This window comes from Notechis scutatus, chromosome 3 (assembly GCF_049901735.1).
Source record: "Notechis scutatus isolate UNSWTSFEM ecotype Mainland chromosome 3, rNotScu1.2, whole genome shotgun sequence".
Taxonomy (NCBI): domain Eukaryota; kingdom Metazoa; phylum Chordata; class Lepidosauria; order Squamata; family Elapidae; genus Notechis; species Notechis scutatus.
This window is the reverse complement of record NC_142011.1, coordinates 79,863,641-79,885,071: the sequence shown is the minus strand read 5'-3', so window position 1 is coordinate 79,885,071 and position 21,431 is coordinate 79,863,641. Positions and strand designations below refer to the sequence as shown.

Here is a 21,431-nt window from a genome sequence, read left to right as displayed (position 1 = left end):
GTGGTCGCCAACTGGTGGGCCAGGCACCACTGGTGGTCGGCAAGAAAATTTCCCTAACCCCCCCAAGCACTCCTCCCAAAGCAATTAATCCAGGCTGCATGGGTACAAAAGGATGCACCACCCACATGGCCCGCCCACCCACTGGCCCCCACCCTTTGGCCAAGCGCAAACCTTACCTTGAGTAGAGCCACACGAGCTGGAACTGGAGGGTAAGACCAACATCAGGGGAGGGAAATTAGCCCCGGGGTGGCTTGCTGACGTTGGTGGGAAAGTCGGTCCCATATTCCAGAGCTGCAGTAGTCACAAGACTGGCCCTTTGGTCATCCCGGAGCAGCTTCTCCAGTCCATGGCAGGCCGGTGCACCCAGGTGGAGGAGCAGCTGCTCCGGGATGACCAAAGGGGCCAGTCTCTGGAATATGGGACTGACTTTTGCACCAACATCAGCAAGCCACTGTCAGTTAAAATTCATATTAGTGCTCCGTGGGATTTACAATTATGAGTTTGGTGGTCTCTGAGGTGCAAAAGGTTGGCGACCCCTGATCTAACTTGCATTTCACAGGGGAACAGTAGGGTATAAATGTGAGAAATAAAAATGAATGAATATTTTTGTTTGGCTTGGAGAATAGACAAACCAGTGCCATCCAGATGTTTTCAACAAAAATCTCGCCATTAAACTTGTTAATGGACGCTGAAATCCAGAGGATCTGGAGAGCACCATTTGCCAAATCCACAAAGTGTAATTGTTCACCAGGATAGAAACCGGGATATGGTGCATTCTGGTCCTGCCTTAGGCATGGAAGATTATGGGGTGACTTTGGGCCAATCATTCCCTCTCAGCCCAGCCCACTTCACAGAGTTGTTGTTTTGGAGAAAACGGGAGGAAGAAAGATTATTGGGTAATTTGAGTTATTTAGAAAAATAATAAAGGTGGGGTATAAATAAATAAACAAATCCAGTCGCTGCAAATGTGACCATTTTACTGATTATTTGAAGCTCTCCAAATGCTATTCAGGCACTTTCTTACTGTATAACTGACTGATACTATGGCTTATATGTAATGGAATTCTTCATCTTTTCTGACCTTAGCACATAACAGATAACGGGATAACAGATTCGCTGATGGGGGACGCAAAGCTGCATTCGCACTATCCTATTGCCTTTCTTGAATCAGATGTTTCTTGCCTAATGTGGCCTACATCTCACTTTTGTTTGCTAGATGGCAGGGTTTGCTAGGTGCCACAAGTTGCCCCACGCTACTCTATTCTGCAACTTTTAATAGCCACCCACAAAAATTTATGAAATGAGTTACAAACCTCATTGCTGGAAGGGTGGATTAATGACCATGAAATTTCTAAAATATGCAAGGTGCCAAAATCATCAGCAACTGCTAGGAAGTGTTGCTTTGCTGTAGGAGAAGACACAAAATATTATTGCGGGTATAAACATACAACTTCTAACCATTGGTAGAATATTTGCTTTCATTACTGATGTTAGTGACTAGGTGTAAAAAGCTCATTTCCAGAATACATTCTTCCACTTGTTCCCCAAGCAAATGGTATTAAAACCTGTTAGATTGATATACCCTGCTAAAATATATTGGTTCATGACTTTGGAATAGAGTTGGCAGATTTTTGCTCATAGTTAATACTCCTACACAGAACTCTAATGATAAGTAAATCTGATTTATACTCTATATTACAGTAATGTTTCTCAACGTTGGGAACTTTAAGATGACTGGACTTCAGGGGGTGGGCTGCTCTCGGTTTGCACTGGTTCACATGAATCGGATGTTCATTTTCCATCTGGTTCGCCCAACCAGTAGTTGCCATGACTGGTTGGCCCCGCCCACCCCTTCCCTCCCATCCCAGGAGTCGCCACGTGGCCTGTTTTGGATCCCAGGTAAGTGCAGGGTCTGTGTGGAGGAGGCTTGGGGAGGGCAAAAAATTGGGACTGGAATTTCCATTGCTAAGTGATGCAGTCATAAAGCTTGATGTCCTGCAACTGCATCGCTTAGCCATGGCAACCCTGGTACCCTCCCAATTCTGCCCTGCACCCTCCCTTGTGAGGCAACAGCCAGCACTAGGCTCTAGGCTGCTTGTCATACTATTATTTAGTTATTTATTTATGCCACCCATCTTCCCTGGGGTTGTATAAAAAATGGCAGCTGCCCCAGACCACCAGGTATTACAGCACAAAGCCCAAGTCACCCAAGCCCTACTCAGTCCAGTAGCAAAGGGTGAAGTTCCAGTCATAGCTCCCTTGCCACTCCACAGTCCAAGGCCCATGTTGCCTCCTATTTCCCCACTCCAGCTGGCCTTCACTGTCTAGCAGTGTTTGTCCTCAAAGGGAGATTCAACCTGGAAATAAAGAGGAATTGTTCTGAGGGTGAGAATGGTTAATCAGTGGAACAGTTTGCCTGCTGGAGTTGTGAATGCTCTATAACTGGAGGTTTTCAAGAAAAAATTGGACTAACATTTGTCCAAGATGGTATAAGGACTGTACAACTTGGGCAAAGGGTTGGACTCAGGGGTGGGATTCAAAAATTTTAACAACCAGTTCTGTGGGCGTGGCTTAGGTGGTGGGTGTGGCTTAGGTGGTGGGCGTGGCTTGGTGGTCTTGTTATTGGCTGGGCGTGGCCAACTCAATATCACTCACATCAAGGCACGCATCTCCTCGCCTGGCCTCTCGTGACTATGGGAATGTTGCAACAGTTGTAAGTGTGGAAAATGGTCATAAATCACTTTTTTCAGTGCTATTGTAACTTTGAATGGTCACTCCACACAAGCAAAGTACCAGCAAAGGAGGGGGGGGAAAACTTCAGAGAATTTCCTGAGACAGGAAGTCTAGTCCTGCCAAGAATGTAATAAGGGTTAATGGAGAGGCAGTTTCTGTAAGCAACACCAGAATGTTTCCTTCCTGCCTTCCTTACAGGATTAGGCCAGTAATTTCTTTTAACAACCGGTTCTCCGAACTGCTTAGAATGTTAACAACTGGTTCTAGCGAATAGGTGCAAACTGGTAGAATCCCACCCCTGGTTGGACTTAATAGACCTCCAAGCTGCCTTCCAGCTTTGATTGTATGATTCTACTATCTTCTTGCTTCCAGTGATGATGAGGTATGCCCAGCCTGGCCCTTTGCAAGGCAGCTGTGGCAGCAGAAGGCCTCCTTCCCCAGGTCTTGTAAGGAAACTGCTGCATGCCACCTTGGGAGATGAGCCTTACCTAACCATTAGCTGCCCTGCTGAAGGCCACGCTGGGTATGCTTGGTCAGCAGCAGAAGCGCCACCCCCCATGTATATGCAGCAGAGACCTGAAGGGCAGCTGGCTGGAGGGAAGCACACGTGCATGCGCATCGGAGCTGAATTGGGGCAACAGCTTGCGTGCCATCACAGAGGGTGCAGCGTGCCACCTCTGGCATACTAGCCATAGGTTTGCCATCACAGGGTTAAGGCATCAGGCAAGAAAGCAGAAGACTGAGTTCAAATCCCAACTTAGCTATGAAAGCTTTTGGGCCAGTCACTTTCTCTCTCAGCCCAACACACCTCAGGAGGTTGTTTTTGTGGGGAAAATAGGAGGAATGTGAGTGAGATATGTTCACCCCCATGAGTTATTTGTAAAAACGATAAAGGCAGAATAAAAATAAATTAATACAAAATACTAAGCCAGAAGGACGAACGATTAACAAATGCAATGAGTCTCACCATCTATCTCTGTTTATGGGCTGACTAGTTAAAGGTCCTATCTTTATAAAGTCATATTTTAGTCTTTAGTTTTTGTTCCAGTCAAATGGCACCAGTATCCCAGATTTATAGATTTAACTATGGAATTTGGAGATGGGAATTGAAGTCTACACATTTGAAAGTTGCCTGGTTGAGGAATACTGGGCAAGGGCATATTTGCTATTAAGTCAGCCTTATGGTTTACTATGACATATTGTATAAATTAAGTCTGTGACTATGTGATATTTTTGCATTCCACATCATAGTTATACCGTGACTGAGATCCAATGTCTTTTTTTTTAAAGAAAGAAAGAAAGAAAGGTCACTTGGATAGAGGGAAAGTTAATGTTAAATCAGCTTTACCAATTCATTTTTTCAAATGTTTTCTGCCTATTGCTTCCCACTTCTCTCTACATAGGATTCAAGATAGCATTTCTGCTAGCAAAACTGTAACTTCTGAAGCACCATTGTTTAATCATTTTAGCAAGCTTTTATTACATGCATTTGTGTGTAATATACAGCTTTTCTCTAAGTTTAATTTATAAGACTCACATCTGGACTTGTCCTCTATTTCTACAACTACTATTATTGTTATTATTTTGCCAAAGTTAGTCACCATCTCCCTTCCTTCCTTGCTTGCTTGCTTGCTTTTGTTAGCAGCTCAATCCACCTTATAATCATCTAAGAATTTGATATTTTCTGGAGTTTTCTTCCCCATATTGTCTTGCTACTTGGCAGCATCTCGTTATTCACATGCTTCTAATGGCTAAAGAAAGACCTACTGCGAAATTATACGTTATGTAGAGAAATACAATTATAGCAAACTGTAGGGACGTACAAGAATAGATCCAGGGCTTAACACAAGTAATATGTGCAATGCTGATATTTTGGGTCTGAGATGCTTCGTGTGTTTTCTCCAATAGGTCCCAAATGTCAACATTTCCATCTTCTCTTCCAATAAAGAAAACTCCTGGTCTTGATAAAGACCAATGTCCAACAGTATACCTCTTTGCTGCACAGTTTGACTTAAGGAGCGGTCCACCCTGAATTAAAAACAAAAGAAATATTTTTAAAAAATATTTTCTCAATTATTTGCCATCACAGCTCTCAAAAATCTTACACTGCACAATCAAATAGAATTCCATATAATTTCTACAGTTTCGCTCACCTAATTATAACACCTAAAAGTTCTACAAATTTTGGTCTATTATTATGACAGCAAGTTTTTAAAAAATTAATTTAGTGAGAAAGGCAAAATTTGCCCGAAACCACTCTTAACACAAAGCTGCTTGCTTCTACATAATACACAAACACACAATACATAAGAAAATGAAGCCCAGGCAAGAAGCAATATCTGTTTTTTAAATTCTCAATGGATTTAATTAACAGCAATTCTGCCACAACCTCTGTAAGGATTGTACTATAGTGAAAAGTTTAAGTTTTTGAGGTGCAGACGGGGTGGAATTCAAAACTCCAAACAACCGGTTCTCTGCCCAGTTGCTGGGTGGGCGTGGCCATGGTCGGCATGGCCTACTGGAAATTACAGGAGGGCCATTTTGGAGGCTTCCCTTGGGCCTCTGGGAGGGCAAAAACGGCGTCCCCAGGCTCCAGAGGCCCTCCGGAAGCCAGAAACAGGCCCATTTTTGGACTTCCGGAACTTCTGGAAGGGCTGTTTTTCACCCTTCCGGAGCCTTCGCACAGCCCCTACACTTACCTGCATCCAAAATGGGCCGCATGGAGACTCCTGGGAGGGGAGGGTGGGGCCAGCCAGTCGGTTCCGCTACCGCTTCGGCGAACCAGATGTAAATTTAACATCCGGGTTGTTTGAACTGGCCCGAACTGGCTGAATCCCAACCCTGGATGCAGAGCTACTCCTAAATTCAAAAGAGGCTACAACGTGTTTGTGCACCTCTGAGTTGCCCTCTGTTAAAAACTTTGATCTGCAACTTCTTTATGGAGATTTCTGATTCCAGAAATCTTTACCGTAACACCTTCTTTCCATATTGCAAAATTCCAGCCTCCGATTGTGAGAATGATATCTTTGAAAAATGGTGATCTTTGCACAGTGTGAACAAGTCCATCATGGATGCTGTGTATGTTAGATGGTTTCTGGCCTGAAGCAAGAGGAAAAAAAGGTAAGCTTTTGTACATGTATACAAAATTTTATTATTTGTATTTACCTGTTACATCTGATTTTCTCTCACAGAGTTGGGCTAAGAAGCTGGCCCAGATTTACTCAATGAGTCTCCTGACTGAGGGAGAATGTTAACCCTTATCTCCTTATTCCTAATCCAGTCCCTTAAACCCTGGTGTTATTCATCTTCCTAGTTCCTATAGCTGTTGTCAAATGTTCAACATAGTTGAGGCACCAATAGAAGGGAACAGTTGTAGTTCCGGGTTAAACTGTGAGGTCTTTGGTGCTCTCTGAGCTTGGTTGTTTTCTTACAGATATTTCATTATCCAGCCATGTAATGCTGCCCAGTGCTAGTACTGACGATTTTAGGTAATTGGGTAATGAAACATCTGCAAGAAAACAACCAAGCTCAGAGAATAGCATCGACCCCATAATTAAGTCATTTCCCCATCAAGAGAGATCAGGATGAGGAGTTCTCATCCAAATTAGTCTCTACTACTTGATGATTAAGTATTGCAAAAATGGATTGTCGATTCATTCTACTCTAGACCCCTTGGGACTGTAGCAAAACACATTGACCATGCAGTGGTCTTTAAAAAGAGATACTATACTGAATGTTCTTTGTTCTGCTGTTTTTTGCTCCTTCCATGGGGAACCATTGTGATTTGAAAGCTGTTTAACTGTCAGCGTTTACAAACTTGTGTTCTCAGACTGTTTGAATTTCAAATCTATGCTGACAATTGTGAGATCCTGTGAATTGAAACCCGCCACTTCTAAAACACAGCAGGCTATCATTTATCTTTCACTGTCAACCCACCTGGCTAAAACCAGGGAGGGAACAAGATCAGAGGGGCTGAATCTATTTTATTCTAAGGCTACATCAACAGTCGGAAAGTACAGACTTCCCACTGCCATTTTAAACTGCTTGATGCATTAGGGTAGATTTTCCTAAGTTTCGTTCTCTGACTGTTAAGCCACAGGGGGTTCCTGCCTCTCTGTGTGATCGTTACTTAGACAGCACCTTTTTCCTCTTTTCCCCTAGATCAGAGGTCTCCAAAATTGGCAACTTTAAGATGCGTGGACTTCAACTTCCAGAAATCCTGGGAATTCCTGGGAATTCTTCCAGAATTCTGGGAGTTGAAGTCCACAAGTCTTAAAGTTGTCAAGCTTGGGGACCCCTGCCCTAGATCATTCCCATATTCATCTATCTATGGTTCTGGGCACTCACAATTACAAAAAGAGATAGAAAGTTAATAAACAGTTCATATGACAACATGTAACCAACATTCCTCCCACATCTTCTCTAGCATGGGTTCAACCTTCATAGCTTGGGAGAAAAACCTGGTCTTTAATAACTTTAATGTCACTGGGAGCCCCAGTTTCATGTAGTGGTTAAGGAACCAGATTAGAAACCAGACAAATATGAGTTCCAGTCTTATAGCCCGCTGAGTGATCTTGGGCCAGTCATTCTCTCTCAGCCCTAGAAGGTAATAGCAACCATTTTAAAAAAAACCTTGCTGAATGAACTGCAGGGCTAGTCCAGCAAGTTAGGAGAAGTAAACAAAATACAACAACATTTATCTTGAAGAGTACCAACACTCAAAAAAGAATTTAATTCAGGACAGCCATGAGAATCTCTGGAGAGAGATAATTCCATAAGGAAAGCTTCAGTGGTGGTATTCTACCGGTTCGGCCTGGTTTGGCTGAACTGGTAGCTCTGAGGATCATCTGTGAGTGAACCAGTTCCCTCCAATAATCAGCTGCTGGGCCTGCCCGCCCTGGCTATCTTCTGACCTTTATTTCCTGATTTGAAGCTCAGCTGCTGCACGTCAGCTGTTGAAGACACAGGGAGAGTGCAGGATTGCAGGAAAAGGGCAGTAGTAAACCCTCTGCGCACCACCACTGGAAAGCTTGGCTTCTTGTCCCATTAGCTGACACGGCTTGATTCATGGGACCTGAAAGGGTGGCTAGCTGATTGATCTCACTGAATATCATCTGATGGTAGAAACCACACGGACCAGTGGTTCCTCAAATAACCAGGCCCTAAGTCAATTACTAGTATATTCAGACAACTATTTTTTAAAATACTAATTCAAAACAACAAGGTGATCCGTCTGTATAGAAATCCAACATAGATGCTGTGCTTTACAACTTAAGTTTTTATTTTTAAAAAACTGACTATCTGGGTCCTATAGCCGTTTTAGAAATATTGAGAAATTTAAGACATACTAAGCAATCTTCCTGAGTCACCGTCTCTTTCCATCTTCCAGTCTGAATAAAGAACTTCACCGTCCTGCAAAATGCCACAAAAATGTAATTAGCAAGGGGAGCAGGAGTTCAGATGAAATATTGGTTACAGAATGTGATCGCCTTTGAAGTTTACAACTTTTGCAAATGGGAAGTATTTCCATCATTATTTTGATGTTTAGATCTTTGCAGTCTGAAATATACCATGATTCAGTACTGATACTTTAAAAATATGCTTTATAATACAATCTTTTTTTAAAGAATTTTTGGCAAGATACTTGTACTTATGTCCAAAATAACAAAGCCTTTAATATATTATATAGAGTGTCTGAAAGCTCAGTTTTCTTAAATCTGATAAAAGGCTTTTTTCATCTTGGATACATCCCCACCAGCTATTTAATGTGCTCCATTATATTGCTGAAACATCACATTTTTAGAATAGTGAATTTTGCTATTGTTTGTTTAAGTGGAAAGCAGCATGAGAAAAAAATTAACAGGGTGATAACCTATTTTAGTTATATTTACAGTACTGTATCATGTTTTTCATGTTCATATGGAAATTCAATCACAATATGTTTTGTGGAAAACATATACAGAGATTGATACTGTGAGATTTATAGCCAGAAATTAGTCAAAGACTTCACAGAAGGGGTAGGCTTGAAAAAAAGAGAGGCCTCTCTTAGTCTTATGTTTTTAAAACATAAACAACATTCTTCTTTATTAATTCTTTGCATTGTGATAATGAAAATGTAGATTACACATACAGCAAAAATTATATCATTTCACAGAATATGAACATATTTGATGCTCAGAATAAAGGCTTTTAAACTTGAATACTCACAAAATGTTTGCACGATATTTCTTATAATTACACACAATAAATACAATTAGCATGGCTAGTCTCTGTTTTCATGCAGAAGGCCTACTGATGGAATTCCAACTATCTAATCTAGTTTACTAAATTAATAGTAGACTAATTACACTAGGCTAACTAAAGTAAACTAAAATTAGGTTTCCTATGAGAGAGGCCAGGTTTCAAAAAGCAGCAAAGGTATTTCAGAAAGAGAGAGTGAAACCATAGCTGTTACAAAGACATCTGTCTTGACAGATCAAAGTGGGGAATCCCCTGCCCACTCCCAAGAAGTGTCAGAAATTGCCTTACTAAAATTCAGCCGTTTTCCTTCAGTTGTTGGTTACTGGAAATGGTAGTAGTCACAAATGGGAGCAGGGAGCAGAGTAAATATGAGCTGAGTGATGGGGTGTGCAGAAGAACACTCTTGCTGTCTACAGCTTATGAGGTGATCCACGTGAATTGCCATCTTCAAACATACCCAGGGGTGGGTTTCTACCGGTTCTGTCCACCTCTGTAGAACCGGTAGCTCTGAAGAGCAGCAGACATAGAACCGGTTCTATGTCTGCTGATGTTTTTGCCCACCTACCCGCCCGGGCTCTTTATTTCCTGATTTTTCAACTTCAGCTGCCAAACGAGGCACAGCTGCAGTTAGAAAAGCAAGAAAAGAGGGCTGTTTCAAAGGCTGCTTCTTTGCAGGCAACTGCTGATGATGATTTACAGGTGCGTGGCTCGCAGCCTGCAGGGAAGCTCGTAAATCCCGAAGTGGTAGTTAACCCTGTCGTATCCCACCCCTGAACATACCCTGCTCATCAGTGTGGCCATGTATTTTGTATGGGGCTGTGGAAGCTCCCACATCATCAGTTTAGTTATGACCAAGTGCCATATATCATGCACATAAAAAGGCTTGTATTTTTTAAAATTTTACTTATTTATTACATTTATGTACTGCCCATCTTATCTAGAAGCAACTCTAGGTGGCTAGAAGTAATTCTGGGCATCAGGTGAGAGGGTGAACAGACCGCACAACGGCACTTGAGTGCTTAAAAAAACATTGCTGCAATTTTACACACAGTGACAACATCTTCAGTAGATCAACCCAACTCTCAGACCCAACCAAAATAATGAGAATGGGGAGATGCAGAATTGATCTTAAACATTGCAAAGGTTCCATGTGGAATGACTATAAGAATCAGATCTGATTGATCTAAAACAATACTGCCCCAGGGTTTTTCATGTGAAATATGTGAATAAGATTCAGTGTGACAAGCTGATCCTTAGTGGGCTGTCAGACTTCTGAACGGAAAATAATAATAAAATAAAATTGTACACATGTTGTACCCTGACAATAAAGGTAATAATAATAATAATAATAATAATAATAATAATAATAATAATAATAATAATAATAATAATAATAATAATAATAATAATGATGATGATGATGTAGTGACTACTCATAAAAACCAATTGTACAGGCCTAACCAGAAAAGTCCAAATGAACCATCATTTTGTCTAATTGATAATTTGTGTATTTGTTGATGCTTTCTCAATAAATGTATGTCTTAAACGGGAGTTCTTTTATAAGCTCAGTAACAACATCATTTGCCTTAGATTTTTCCAATAGTATTACACTGGTAGCAATTATTTTTATTCAGGCTAACTTTTTTGAGCTGTGCTATTGAACACAACTCCTCTTTATATAAGAAGAAAAAAACCCAGCCAAATAGAATCTAGCCCCGTGCTGAATTCTAGCAATGGTAATTATACCCATATATGGCCCTTTGTAAATAGATTCACAATAACTAATTTTTCTAATGATTCTGTTTTGTAATAGGAATTCATTGATCAGCTTACAACTATTCTGTGCAGTATTCTCCAGTTCTCCCATCTTTCTGAAGTTAAGCAATCAATTTGCACCCCAAAGAAAAACTTACCTCAGTTCCAACAAAAAAGCTGGTATTTATATTTTCCAGCAGCTTAAGAGGTTTCATTGTTGTGCCCTGGATCTCTGCATATGGAATTTTTTCTATGGGTTCCTCTTTGCTTTGTTTATTTGGGACGGCTGTTTTGTCTACAAAAGAATTGGAGTAAGATTGTGAGTAAAACTTACATAATCAATTATTTGTCTCATTCATCAAAACAGGTTAGATGACTGGAGGACGAGAGATGTTTTAAAAATGACAGGCAAATAGGAAACTGATTAACTTTCTTATCAACTACATAAATAGCTCTGCATGAACTGAGGGCTTATTAACTGAATGTTTCAGGGAAGCTGACAAGTTTTGCCTGACAGAGATCAGAAAGGAGGAAACTTCACGATCTTCAGTTTAGAAAAGTTATAAAATATTTTTGCATTATGTACTGTATTTATTTATCAAATTTTTACAGCTACCTATCTCTGGAGTAGGTGATTCTGGGCAGCATACAATTAATGATTCTGGGTGTGGTACCATAATTGACCATTAGATATAAACTCTAGGAATGTAAACTATACTTAATATTATCTACTAGATATAAGATGAATGAGATAATCAATAATCATAATCACGATTCAATCGAGTTCAGTCCTTCATTTGCTTAGACCTAGTGGAAGGAATCTTGCCAAACTCAAGCTATAAGCATTTAATTACTAAATATACCCTGAAAGATGCTAGGGTATGGCTATTCTGAATCAATTTCCCACTCTCTGATCCAACTCAGGACTATGCAGTCTCTTAATCTGCTCCTTATCTACTGCTAATTTCCCCAAAACATAAAAATTGCTTACCTTGAATTTTGGTGTGATAGTGCTCTTCTCTGAAGCTAAATCTTATTGGACTATATTCAGCACTTGTATCTGCCTTGGGCAGATTGATCTGGTTTAGGATTTTAGAAAAGGCATTTAACAAGATGTATAATGGGGAGGGGGGGGGAGAGAGATGTGTTCGTTGAACAAACAATGCCAGAAACCTATTTATACTAGCACAGTCCTCTTTGGGTAGCAAATATAGAATATAAACCAACCAATATTATATAAGATAATTTATGGTTCCTAATGCATAATAATCATAGACACACTATTAATTGATTTTGTAATTAGCATCTGACTGTTTGATTTGTTTCCATTTTTAACAATACATTTTAAAACAATATGAAATGACAAACTCAGAAGAATTTAATGCTATTAAATCTTCTAAGATCAGTATCAGTATTATTATTTTTTTAAATAAAGTTTGGCTATTTCCTGTTAAGATAAAGCTATTTTTGGTACATTGCATTTAAAGATATTATAGTACTGTTAATTAAAAAAAAAAGATATTTCACATTAGTTAAAGGTCACAAATATATATGTATTATATAACTCACATAAAAATATTATTGGCTTTGAAAGAAAGGCATGAACTTACATTCAACAAAACAAATAAAGCTTTAACATAGGTAATAACTTGACACTGAAAAAGAATCATGAATGGGCATGACCAAGCCATATGAGTTACAGAACTCTCTTGCAATACCAACACACAAAACAGGTTATCTAATCTTCTTGAAACATTATTTAAGGAGCTCATTAAACATGGTACAAGATTTTTTAATGATTAACTTTATTCTGGTGGGCTGGTTTTAACTTCATCATCAGTGAACTAATTGCTTTAAAAAAGAAGTGGACAGGATAACCCAAAGAAAGAATAATAGGGATGAAAGAAACCCAACCCCAAATGTATTTTTTGAATTCATAGCTCCCTTTATATTAGATAAAGGTTATAACTGCTATACTAGAATGAAATTCATTCTAGCTGTAGTAGAGATTAGGGATCAAATTTGGGGAAATACAAGAAAAAATGTTTATTTTAAAGCTGATTTCTGGGTGTATACCCGTTGGCATGTTGGTACTTTAATTTTATAAACAACATTTAGCTTTCTAGTTGCTGTCTTGGCATGGAAGGTAGGAGGAACAGCATCAGAGGAACTGTCCAATGAGGACTACAGGGGTTGGTTGTCCAGACTGAATACTTGTATATCTGTAATAGGATAGGCTGAGCCTAAGGGCGGTGTCAAGAGAGGAATCAGCCTGGAGTCATTATATTCCTATAAATAATTCAACCCCTCGTGAATTCTGTTAACCCTAGCACCAATCTAGTGCTGATGATTTGTTGACCAGATTCTTATGCATAGGCATGAGCAATAAATCAGTTTAATTAGTGCTTATTCTGTGGTCTTGATCCTTTGTGCCTGAGAATAGCACCACCACAGTACCCCAAGCAGGACATTTTTTTTTCTTAAACTGGCTTAGAATTCATCTAGCACAAACACGGGGCAGAAGTAGTTTGAGGCTGCAATGTGGAATTGTCAAGAAATTTTCCAAAAAAGGAGGGCTAAAACACCACTTCCAATAATAGGAATTTCCCCTCCCCTTTTCCTATTGGACAATCACAATTCAAAATGAAAAAAATGCTGCATTTTTCAAACAAAATACCCATCAATTGAGATATTGAAGAATAATCTAGTCTAGTGCCATGTGGAGTAGATAGAAAATGTATCTTTCTGCATATTTTAAATTGACAATTAAATTAAAATATTTTCATATATCTACTAAGTTGAATGTCTGGTGATATGCATGGAGATCATTCCAATTTGGGAGTAGTTGAATTTTTTCCATTAAGTTTTTTTTCAATTTGGTTCTAATTAAAATTGTCAAAAAACAATTATCTGGACAACCTGTTCTCCCCTTAATTGCTTTATAAAAATGATCCATACTATCTGGCAATTTCCATTTTTTTTTAAAGACAAAACTTGCATTGCCTTCTCTTTCTCGATGCCTTTGGGGAAGTAAGATCCAGCTTCTCAGATTCTGGCATATGGAGATCACACATGATCTTCCATTTGTAGCAATGTTTCAAGATACTCCTATCTGAACCAAATTTCATCTTTTGGGAGAGGAGATGAGAAGACTAAAAATTGGGTTGAAATGATGCATCTTCCCTCCATCTTAGTCATTCTTTAAAGTTCTCTGCATGTTTGTGCTGTACCTTTATGATAGGTTTCCAGGCAAGGTCAAGGTGTTTGAAGGTGGTGGGCACATCAGGTGGAACAATAATAATACCCTCTTCCTTTTTCTTCTCAAGTGAAGGTTGTAAGGCAGGCCTGTAAGTTCGGAGATCCCAAACATATATTGTGCTAGATAGATGGGAATAACAATAAAACCGAAAGAGTGAAAGGTTGACTTTTGTATCAAAACTAAGTCTGAGTATTTTAATTGGAATTGGTATCTGCTTAACACACAAAGTGATAATGGACTGGGGAAAATATGAAAAAAAACAAGAAAAGGGTTCTGAAATCAAAGAAATAACAGAGATTATTTATATTCTGCCTCCCAATTTTGACATCATGATTTGATAAGTTACAATCCTGGTTTAAAGATATATTTAAATCATGCCTCCCTGAATGAATCACTGGAAAAGGTCATATAAGAATCTAGAATATTTTTTGCTAATTTGGGCACATAAGAACTAACAGGGGGAGGGAACACACAAACATATAACTGCATCTTGATATAATAAATTTTTGAATAAAATATTACCAGTCTGGTGAACAGGTCATCAGCTGCACACAAATTCCAGCTCTATTTTCAAAAACAGTACCCATCCTGTTGACCTAAGAAAGATTAAGTAAAATACCATTTCATATTAGAAACAGGAGAATAACAATAATAATTAAAAAATACTACAAACAAATAGATGTTCCAGGATGGGCAAACTCAGAAGTTGGAGGAGGCAGTGGCCAAATGTGGAAATTGTTTTTGGGTTTTTTTTTAGCCAGTGTTACATTCTCCCAGGTTTATTCAAGGTTGCACAATATTTCCAATTAAAAGAAAGTAGAAATCCGTACACAGATATTCTAGAAACGTTCATGTTCATTGACCATATTTAGAAACACCAGTTTTGTAACAGGCTTACTAATTTGTTAAATAGCCAGTTGTTCTTGGTTCACTGATACACTTACTTTAGTAGAAAGTACAATAAATGTAACATCAATTTCCAGTTTAGAAAATAAAAAGTGAACATACTGCATATAATAATGAGCACTGTAGTTGAGCACAAATGAAAACCCTCCAAATGCTTTACAATATTTTTCTGAAGTTATGCATATGTAATTTTTCTTCCACAAAATTTCTTGCACACCATATGAAAGAAATGTTCTTGTGAATCAGCCCTTAGATTCCACAAGAATAAATAATGCTGGGGTTGTTATTTATTGCAAATTGAGACACAGAGACTGTATTTTAAGTATTTATTTGTTAGGTTTATAGCCCAACTTTTGTTTCAAGAATCTGAAGAAGCAGAGAGAATACTATGTTGTCTGGTTATCTCAAAACCTATGGAAGTTGTTTGGAGGAGGGTTGAGCTAGTGATGATTTTGAAGATACAAAGGGAGTTTCCATCACTGTTTGTGGAACTAATGTTAGGTTCCTCTGACCTCTTCTAGTACAGCAATCTAAGAATTCTCTGGGACTCCCATAGTGATAAGTAGTTTGTGAAAAATCACACCCCATAAAACTAAAGAAAAATAGCCAAACACTGCCACCGTGAATGTACCATTCTTTTAAGCTTTTCTCAAAACTAGCTTAGGCTTAACCAAACAAATCAAGACCACATTTTGATAGCCCATTTCCTGCACAAGTCCAACAGGGCTTGCACTTTTTATATGACACACCTCCAAGTTGCTCATGATAGGGGGTCATAACCCATGATTTGCAAACCCCGTTAAATATTCTACGAAAAATATGCATATAGACTACATTTACATCCAATACTGCCTCAAAACGACACGTAGCTGGATCTTCGCTCATTTTGCTTTCACAATAGCCACCTCTTGAAGTAAGAAGACTGAACAAGTCTGGTGGTGACTGGATTCCCCCCCCCCCTTAATGGCTCACGAGAAAAGAGTCATATTTGAATCTTACCTCAAAAAAATCTGGCAGCCAGTGTATATCCGTTATTATAGATTTATGGCCATATTCTATAGATGAGACTGCACAGTACCTCGCCAAGTGTGGCTCCTTCCCCATTTGTTGTTCCAGTATGAAACTGGGCTAAAAATTGAACATGACCTGTTAATACTTAAGAAGAAACCAGCTATCATTCTTTTAAAAAAACCAAAATTAAGCTTATAAGCAAGATAGACGGCATGTAAGTTTAATAAACAAACAAACAAACAAATAAATCCTTTATTTAAAGTAGAAGGATCTTCGAATATTCACAGAAATGGATCATGCATATGCCATCATCAGTGGGAAGAAATAAGGAAAATATACTGGCTGGGGGGAAGGGGGAGGGCTGAGCCACTCAAATATAACAAAGTCATTATTTCTTGTAACATGGGCACAGATATTCAAGCCTCAAATATCCCTTCTCTCTTTCCTCTCCTGTCCAGGAGACATAAGGTTTGAAACATTCAGTTTTAAATAAACCACACTTTTCTGTCGTGTCAAACTGAGATTTGTTTAAACAATAGTACCATAGACCTGACCCTTGATTTTCTGACCTGAGCTACGGTCAAAACAAAGCTTTGAGCCAATTTTGGGCTGAACGTGAAACTTAATGTTTGTTTGAAAGTCCAAGTGAAAACTCCTAATATCTATTTAGCCCTATTGGAGGAGGTGTAGGAAACTTAGACCCTTCCAAACTTACTCACATACAGGTATTTATTTATCTAGGAGTAAGTAAGGAGTAATTGACAGCAGGGAAGAAGAATAAGTATGGAATACTCACCACATTAACTGTTGTGCCAGTAGTAGTGCCTGATTTGGCACTTTTTAACCTTTCTTCATATTCTGAAATATCCCACAACACAACCTGGCATTGGAGCAGAACAACAGATTTGACAATCTAGTACAGGAGAGGTGTTCAAAACACATTTCTTCTGCATAATATTCCCCCCATGATGAAACTATTAAAATTCCCAAATTCTAGCTTTTCCTGTGTACAATGCTAGGATTATATGTGAAGGCATAGAAAGGAAGGATTTTTTTTTTGTTTCAATATCAGAAAGTGTTGCATTGTGGGAAAAGATACTCGAGACCCAGTTGACTTTTTTCTCTTTTTATTTTCTTCTAGGATCTGAACACGGAGAAACCACGGCAGCCTTTTTTATAGCCAGCTGCTCGCGGTTCGTGGCCAATGACGGCTCTTCAAATCTCCTGCCGCCACGGACCAACCCATCATAGGTAAGTATGCAAATATATAACACCATGTGGTCCAGTCTAACCAATCCGGGCCCCGCCTATACTACGTAGTCACGTAAGTAGGCGGGGCTCTTATGGTTCCGACTGGACCTGCGCAACTCAGTCGTGAGTTCGCCTCTGACCTGTTCGGACAGGGTTGCTGTTTCTCCCATCCTTTTCCGTGGGGCCTCTTGGAAGGTAGAGTCGGCCATGTTGCTCCCGCCAGGCCTTTCCTGGCTGGATGAGTCAGCTCGGCCGCTCCCGCCAGGAGAGGCTTCCTGATGGTTCTTCAAAGCCTGCTCCAATGTCCCCAAGTTGTTTTCTTCTATGGTTTCAGGTACGTGTTTGCAATTTCCGATCGGGCCTAATGTTAGTATTGGTTGTTGTGTTGTTGTTAGGGTTTGTTTTGTCAATTCTTTTACTTGTGGAGGGTCTCCCCCTCCCCTTTTGTTTGTGTTTGAGGGGTCTCCCCCCTCTCTGGTTTGGTTGTTTTTGCTTAATGTTTGCGGCAATTCTTTTATTTGCGGAGGTTCTCCCCCCTCTCTGGTTGGGTAGTGTTAGTGTTTCTGATTGTTAGTGTTTCTCAGTGTGGTCCTCGATCTGATTTGGTCTATGTGTCTCCTCCAGCTCCTCCTGTCCTCTGTGTCTACCCTGTATGACTGGGGCCCTGTTATTTGGGTTATTTTTGCCGGTATCCACACTGATTCCCCTGTGAGGTTCTTTGCATACACTAGGTCCCCTGTTTTGAATGTGCGGCACTTACTGGAGGAGTCTGCTGGCTTTTCTGGGCTATATGTGGGGTGTAGTCTGTCTAGCTTTGATCTTAGTTTCCTTCCCATTAATAATTCTGCTGGACTTTTATTTGTTGTGGTGTTGGGTGTAATGTGCTGTATACTTAGTAGTTTGTCTATTTTTTCTTGTATATCTCCAGGTCCCAATTTGTGTAGTGCTTCCTTTGTGTAATGGACCATGCGTTCCCCCCGTCCGTTCGTAGCCGGACATCCCGGCGCTGTTAGTGCATGCCTTATCCCTTGTTCTGCCAGGAACCCCTCAAATGTTATTGCCGTGAATTGTGGTCCGTTGTCGGATACAACTAAATCTGGCGATCCATGTGTCATAAAAAGTTTCCTTAGTTGTCTAATAACAGCTTCTGTTGTGGTTGAGTGCAACATGAGGAATCGGTTGATGTAGGATTCCCAGTCCTCAGTTGTTGGGTTGAATGGTGCGGGTGGCGAGTTGTTCCCGGCCATTTCGTCTCGCTCAGTCCTCATTGCCACGTGCTCAACTGGGCTCCTTTGTCTCAGTATCCCATCTTAGTCGCCAGTGTTGCGTTGTGGGAAAAGATACTCGAGACCCAGTTGAGTTTTTTTCTCTTTTTATTTTCTTCTAGGATCTGAACGCGGAGAAACCACGGCAGCCTTTTTTATAGCTGGCTGCTCGCGGCTCGTGGCCAATGACGGCTCTTCAAATCTCCCACCGCCACGGACCAACCCATCATAGGTAAGTATGCAAATATATAACACAAAGGTAGAAGTTATAAAAGTTGAAAAGTAGCAGATTGAACTCCAGATTTGGAAATATAGTAGTGACATTCACAGGTCTCTTATCTATTATCTGGACCATGTGTTTTGGAAAATTGAGAGCAGGATTGGTCATCTGCAGCCCAGATTCTCTCAATCTTTTTTATGTGCCATTAAACATTATTAGGAAAAATTGGGGGAGAGACCATAATTTATTACACAATGCAGAAAAGATACACAATGCATACAAACATATAGTTCAATGCTCACTTTAAAGATGAGAGAGGGTGGGAGGGATGAGAGAGAGAGAAAGAGAGAGAGAGAGAGAGACAGAGAAGTGTGCAAATCTAATTGCTAACCTGTCCATTGAGACAGCCTCCAACAATGATATTGGGATCATTTGGAGAAAACTCAAAGCAATAAACATCTTCAGGGCACTCCAGCATCAGCTAGAAGTAACATTGGGGGAGAGGAAGAGCTCTATCAATTTTGAACACAATTTTCACAAAGTAAAGGGATTGCATCTTTGTTGGTTAAACAATGTTCAGAAATAGTCAAGTCGTTAAAAACAGAGAATACCTGAGGATGAATGGGGTCAGCAAAACTCCAGAACAGAATTGGGGCTTTCCATAAGAGCAATTTCCCAGACTGAGCTACTCGTTCCTCATAAGAGAGGCGCTCCGTCACTGCTACAACAATTATTCCTGAATGAAGACAATATATACTGTGTTTCCCCCAAAATAAGACCCGGTCTTATTTTCTTTTGATCCCTCAAAAAAAACAGCTAGGGTTTCTTTTCAGGGGTGTCTTAATTTTTTTGAGGTGCAGGAGGCTGCAAGCATGGTCACCTCATGGCTGCTCAGCCCCTTCATCGCGGCCCACCAATCTGCGGGCCATGATTAAGGAGCCAAGCAGCCATGAGGTAACTGGGGAAGGGAAGGGCTGCCTCCTGTGCTGGCCATGCCCACCCCCTTCACTAGGGCTTATTTTGGGGGCAGGGCTTATATTAGGCCCACCCCCCCAAAAAAATCAGGCTAGGACTTATTTTCGGGCTAGGTCTTCTTTTCAGGGAAAGACAAACACACACACACACATGTAGGTAGGCGGACAGGTAGGTAGGTATTCAGGATAGTAGAATAGAAAAATATTTATGTTGGTGAAGATTGCATTTCCTTACACCCCCCCACCCTCTTTTTTGCAATTGTTCAATAGTCAAAGTTGAAAGGCTTGGGGATATGATGTTATCCTTGGTGAACCACTTGAGCCAGTGCTAAGATTTTCAATCATAGACACTAATTTTTGGGAAGTTTATTGCATTTACCTCTTTTCTCTCTTTTCTTGATTTTTTTTAAACAACAAAAATAGTATTATTGCTATAATACTATAGTTGCTGATCATCCCAAATTTAAAGGTTTCCACTCTTTTAGAAAAGGCTTTCTCCAGATTTTACACAACTTCTCTCAGTATTCATCAAATGTTTTAGAAGAGGTGCACATAATCAGCCAACACTCCTCCCTAGTTAGGACGGTGATTCCAATTCCACAGTATTATCAATTATCTACTAAAATATTTCAAATGCTTTTCTTGCTGCGCTTCCTGACTGCTTTTTCAGATAACAGAATAGATAAAATACAAGAGCCGCTACCTTTTAAAGATTTCCAGATACCCATCACAATTGTTGTAAATATGAACCTTTGTTTTGTAAACCTTACCATAAATGGTCGGGTGCCAGCAGACGCAGCTAACAGTTCTGTCCTTGAGATAATGCAGATCTGTAAAGGACTGATATTCCTTCATGGTAACATCAGATTTACCTGCAAAACCACTTTCTTCTTCTGCAAGAGCTTTCCAGTCATCGAAAAAAACATTCATGATTTCATTTTGTTGTAGAGCTATTTCAACTCTGTGGCAGGGGAAAATGAGAGAATGAGAGAGAGAGAGAGACAGAGAGAGAGAGAGGGAGGGAGGGAGAGAAAGAATGAGAAATTAAAATACTTGAGGGATTATCTACATTAGGCATCAATGGGTTCTGAGGAAAATTTGCAGGGTAAGGCCACCCTGCCAAGCATGTGGGTACCCTGCAAATGCCCTCACTATTTTGGGCTGTTATTGCCTGCAGCTGGTCCAGGTGTGTCCCCATCTGAGCAGGCAACCTGGTGTTTCCCTTTTAATTACTCCACTAGTAAATGGTCATCAGTAATGGGTCTGAATCAATCAATGCTTACCATAAACCATAAACCAGAAGTAGGGTTCTCCCCAGCCAGCTTATTGGCAGAGCTATGTAGAGATCCTTTTTTTAAAAAAAGGGATGTCTCATCAATTTAATAACTGCAAATCACGCGAAACTGACACTGCTCAAATTCAAGGAATGAATTCTGAAAAGTTGCATCTGTCACTAAAGCCGTGTAGAATGTGGATGGGTTTTTTGGGGGGGGTTGGGGTAGGGGGGTTGTTTGTATATTATTGCCTGCATCTCAGCACATTATATTAGTGGAACACAATACTAACCGTAAAGCCACAGACACGATAAAGTTTTTCAGCTCTTCCGATGACAAGTATACCTCTTTTTCATATTCTGTAAATTCTCTCGGGTAATATTGTGTCGTTGCATTTTTGGGATAGGTCCTAAAGCACATGAATTCCACTGTTTAAAACATGGGGAATGGGAGAAAAAGGACTTCCCAACATTAAAGGCTAGATATCATAATTTAAACGATGTTTGTTCTATAGTATCTACTAATTCTGCAGAATTTTGGAAA

At 39.9% G+C, this 21,431-nt stretch overlaps 1 protein-coding gene across 1 annotated transcript in view; it reads right to left on the bottom strand.

Moving 5' to 3' along the window:
- The window catches only part of DNAI3 (dynein axonemal intermediate chain 3), a 42,101-nt gene that overhangs the window by 2,192 nt on the left and 18,478 nt on the right, over positions 1–21,431 (bottom strand). Inside the window, exons 8-21 of the mRNA XM_087960560.1 lie at positions 21,181–21,297; positions 20,385–20,575; positions 19,252–19,376; positions 19,032–19,121; positions 16,701–16,784; positions 15,893–16,021; positions 14,510–14,583; positions 13,959–14,106; positions 11,720–11,807; positions 10,887–11,023; positions 8,082–8,145; positions 5,702–5,832; positions 4,557–4,761; positions 1,314–1,405 (exon numbers count right to left, since the gene is read on the bottom strand). Of these exons, the coding sequence (XP_087816686.1) occupies positions 1,314–1,405; positions 4,557–4,761; positions 5,702–5,832; positions 8,082–8,145; positions 10,887–11,023; positions 11,720–11,807; positions 13,959–14,106; positions 14,510–14,583; positions 15,893–16,021; positions 16,701–16,784; positions 19,032–19,121; positions 19,252–19,376; positions 20,385–20,575; positions 21,181–21,297 (1,675 nt within the window). The remainder of the gene's footprint in view (positions 1–1,313; positions 1,406–4,556; positions 4,762–5,701; positions 5,833–8,081; positions 8,146–10,886; positions 11,024–11,719; positions 11,808–13,958; positions 14,107–14,509; positions 14,584–15,892; positions 16,022–16,700; positions 16,785–19,031; positions 19,122–19,251; positions 19,377–20,384; positions 20,576–21,180; positions 21,298–21,431) is intronic.